At 62.8% G+C, this 2,971-nt stretch overlaps 1 protein-coding gene across 1 annotated transcript; it reads right to left on the bottom strand.

The window, feature by feature from the left end:
* Window positions 1-554: 554 nt before the first annotated feature.
* On the bottom strand, window positions 555-2,298 carry LOC123417211 (pathogen-associated molecular patterns-induced protein A70-like). Its single transcript, XM_045106888.1, has one exon. It carries the CDS (start codon window positions 2,281-2,283, stop codon window positions 805-807), a length of 1,479 nt encoding a protein of 492 aa, XP_044962823.1. The 5' UTR covers window positions 2,284-2,298; the 3' UTR covers window positions 555-804.
* Window positions 2,299-2,971: the final 673 nt, after the last annotated feature.

Below are 2,971 nucleotides of genomic sequence, written 5' to 3'. Positions count from 1 at the left end.
TCGCCCATGTCAGCAGGAGAGGAACCAACTTTGTCACGTCGCGGCTTGGCAGTTTACACCGCTGGAGGGCGCGCGACCTGGACATGTGCGGCCAGCGATTAAAGACGACGACGACGACGACGACGACGGATTCATGATCGGAGTAGCAATAAACTTTGCTGCTAAGCACACAGAGAAAATGTGAGGATTTTCGATAAAGTGGAGAAGAGATATGGACCGTGGTGAATTCGAATCCGTTACTGCTTTCTACGATTGACCGACCAGTAGACGGATGGGTCCGAGAGGGAACCATCGCGTCGCGTTCGTGTGGGGTGAAATGCTGCGTACGGCCAACCACAGGCGACGCACGTACAGCGACATGGAAGCGTCGCTTGCACGGGCCATCCCGCCTGACAACTCAAATCCTAAACTCGCTCCCACAACTTAATCTTTCTTCCGTGGCCATGGAAGCTGACAGCAAAAGATCAAGCGAGCGAAGGCGAGAGAGATCGGGACGCACAAACCACCCCGCACCAGCAACGCACGTTCGGCAGCATCACCACTCACTGTTCATCTTCATCAACGCCTACTCAGCTACATGTTGCATGATGCCATTTGGAACACAACCGAGACAGATAGTAGACAGCGAGATCGAACAAAAAAAATGCTCGAGCAATTAACCGTTTAATCAGCGCCACAGTATTACTAGCACACACTCTAATCACAGGCAGGGAAATGTATGTAGTTAATAATCCGCTAATCAATCGCTAAGCATCGGCAGCACGGTGCAATCTTTCTTGTCTTCTCCGGCGGGCTGCTCTGCTACTAGGCGCCGCGGTTGAGCATCTCCTTGTAGTTGAGCAGCGAGTTGAGCCGCTGCAGCTGCAGCTGCTTCCGGAAGCTGTTGATGAAGTCGTCCGCCCGCGCGTCCACGCCGCCCTCCTCCACGGCCTCCTCCATCGGCGGCGGCGGCGGCGGCGGCAGCATCCTCGCCTCCGTGCTCGACTTGCCCATCTTCGCCGCCGGCTTCTTGCCCTTCTTGCTCTGCTCCCGCGCCGGCTCCGACCGGCTCCTGCCGTACTGCGTCGTCTGCGTCTTCTTCTCGTCTGCCGCCGCGACGGCGGACACGGCGTGGTCTTGCGAGGCGGCCAGCTCGGGGGCCAGGTCGCCGGAGCGGAAGCGGTAGAGGCTGAAGGAGCGGAGGCGCTCCAGGACGGACGGCGCGCGCGCGAGCGGCGCCGGCCTGTATGGAGGCACGTACTCCTCGCGGTAGTGCTGCTCCTCCTCCTCTGCCTGCTGCGGCGGCGGTGTCGCGAAGCTGTTGCTGTCGATGAACTCGTTGTCCGCCCTCGCGTGCTCCACGAGGTCGTCGTCGTCCTCCTCCAGCACGGCTGCCTGGACCACCCGAGCCGCCGGCGCCGGGGTCACCTCGGCCCTCCTCGCCTCGGAGCTCGACCTCTTCATCCTGGACGGCGGCGCCCGCCTCGCCTCCTCCCGCGCCGGGGGCTCCGACCGGCTCCTGGCGTGGTGAGCATCTCCGACCGTCGGCGCCGGTTCAGGAGAGACCGTCACGTCCCGCGAGTCGGCCCCAGCACCGTACTCGGGCGGGAAGTCGCCCGAGCGGAAGCGGTATAGGCCGATGGAGCGGAGGCGGTCGAGCACCGACGAGGTGCGCGCGAGCGGCGCCGGCGGCGGGGGCACGTACTGCTGCTGCTGTTGCTGCTGGTCGCGGTAGTACAGATCCTCCTGATGCTGCTGCTGCTGCGGCTCCACGTGTTGGAACCGTTGTTGTTCTTGCTGGTGGTGGTCGTGGCGGCGCGCGTCGTCGGCGTCGTGGCCGCCCTGGCGGCGGCGCTGGTGGGAGCGGGAGGTGAGCAGGATGGTGCCGATGACGAGGTTGACGGTGAGGAAGAGCGTGGCCGGCGTGAAGAAGCCCCGCACGGCCTCCCACGCGCCGAGCGCCGCGGCCGCCGCGCCGTCCATGTGCACCGGCTGGCAGGGAGGGAGGGAGGAGGGCGCGCGGTTGGAGAGCAGGATGTGGGGATCGAGGGGGAGGTGGTGGCCGGGGTGGATTGGCGCTGGATGATGGGGTTGGGTTGCGGGGAGTCCTACAACTAGAAGCGGTGGTGGTGGGCAAGCGATTAAATGGTAGTATGGTGGTGGTGGCTGGGGATCGGGGCGCTGACTTGGCGGGTGGAAAACGTGGGAATCCAAGTGCCGAGTGCCGACCCGCCGGGATCGCGGGCGGACTGGCCGCCCCCCTGCCTGCATGGCATCTGTGGGCGGGCCACACGGACGCGGCATCTCACTCACGCTCCGCACGCAATTGCCGGCAGATTTCGCTGCCGTCGTGTGCATGCAGCCAAGCCAAGTTTTCCTCCACCCACCGGCCGGCTCCCGACTCATGAGAGCTAACTCCAACCAACCACGCGACCCATTTCGTCGACCCGTATTCGTTCAGATCGTCGCGAACGGAAAACACAAACCAACACGTCGATTAAATAGACGCATCTACGCTTTTCATTCATTTTGTGTCTACTCCAAGTTTAAAATTGAAATGAATTTGCGTCCACGCGTACAAAAGACGTACACGCGACGCCCGCCCTTCTCCTCCCCCTCACCCTCTCGTCGGTGGCACAGAGCCATCATTTCCACCAAAAATTTCTCGCCCACCTCTCCCCGCGCGCCCTGGACGACGACGCGCCGACCCTCGACGCCGGGAGCCGCGGCAAGCGAAAAGGTCCGGCGCCGGCCAAGAAGAAGAAGGTCCTCACGCCCGAGGAGCGCGTCGGACAATCGTTGAGGAGGAAGAGCCGCCGGCATCTGCAAAAAGCCAGGAACGAGGTCGCGGCCGCGTCATCCCTCACCGTCGCCTTGGAGGAAGAGGCCAACATCATGAAGAACAGTCAGCTCGTCCGCGACGCTACGAAGCAAACCCTGCTGATGCTAGGGTTAAACCCAAGCAGCACGGGCTTGTTGCTGCCATTGCGGC

This window comes from Hordeum vulgare, chromosome 1H, assembly GCF_904849725.1.
Source record: "Hordeum vulgare subsp. vulgare chromosome 1H, MorexV3_pseudomolecules_assembly, whole genome shotgun sequence".
Taxonomy (NCBI): domain Eukaryota; kingdom Viridiplantae; phylum Streptophyta; class Magnoliopsida; order Poales; family Poaceae; genus Hordeum; species Hordeum vulgare.
This window is presented reverse-complemented; position numbering and strand designations above follow the sequence as displayed.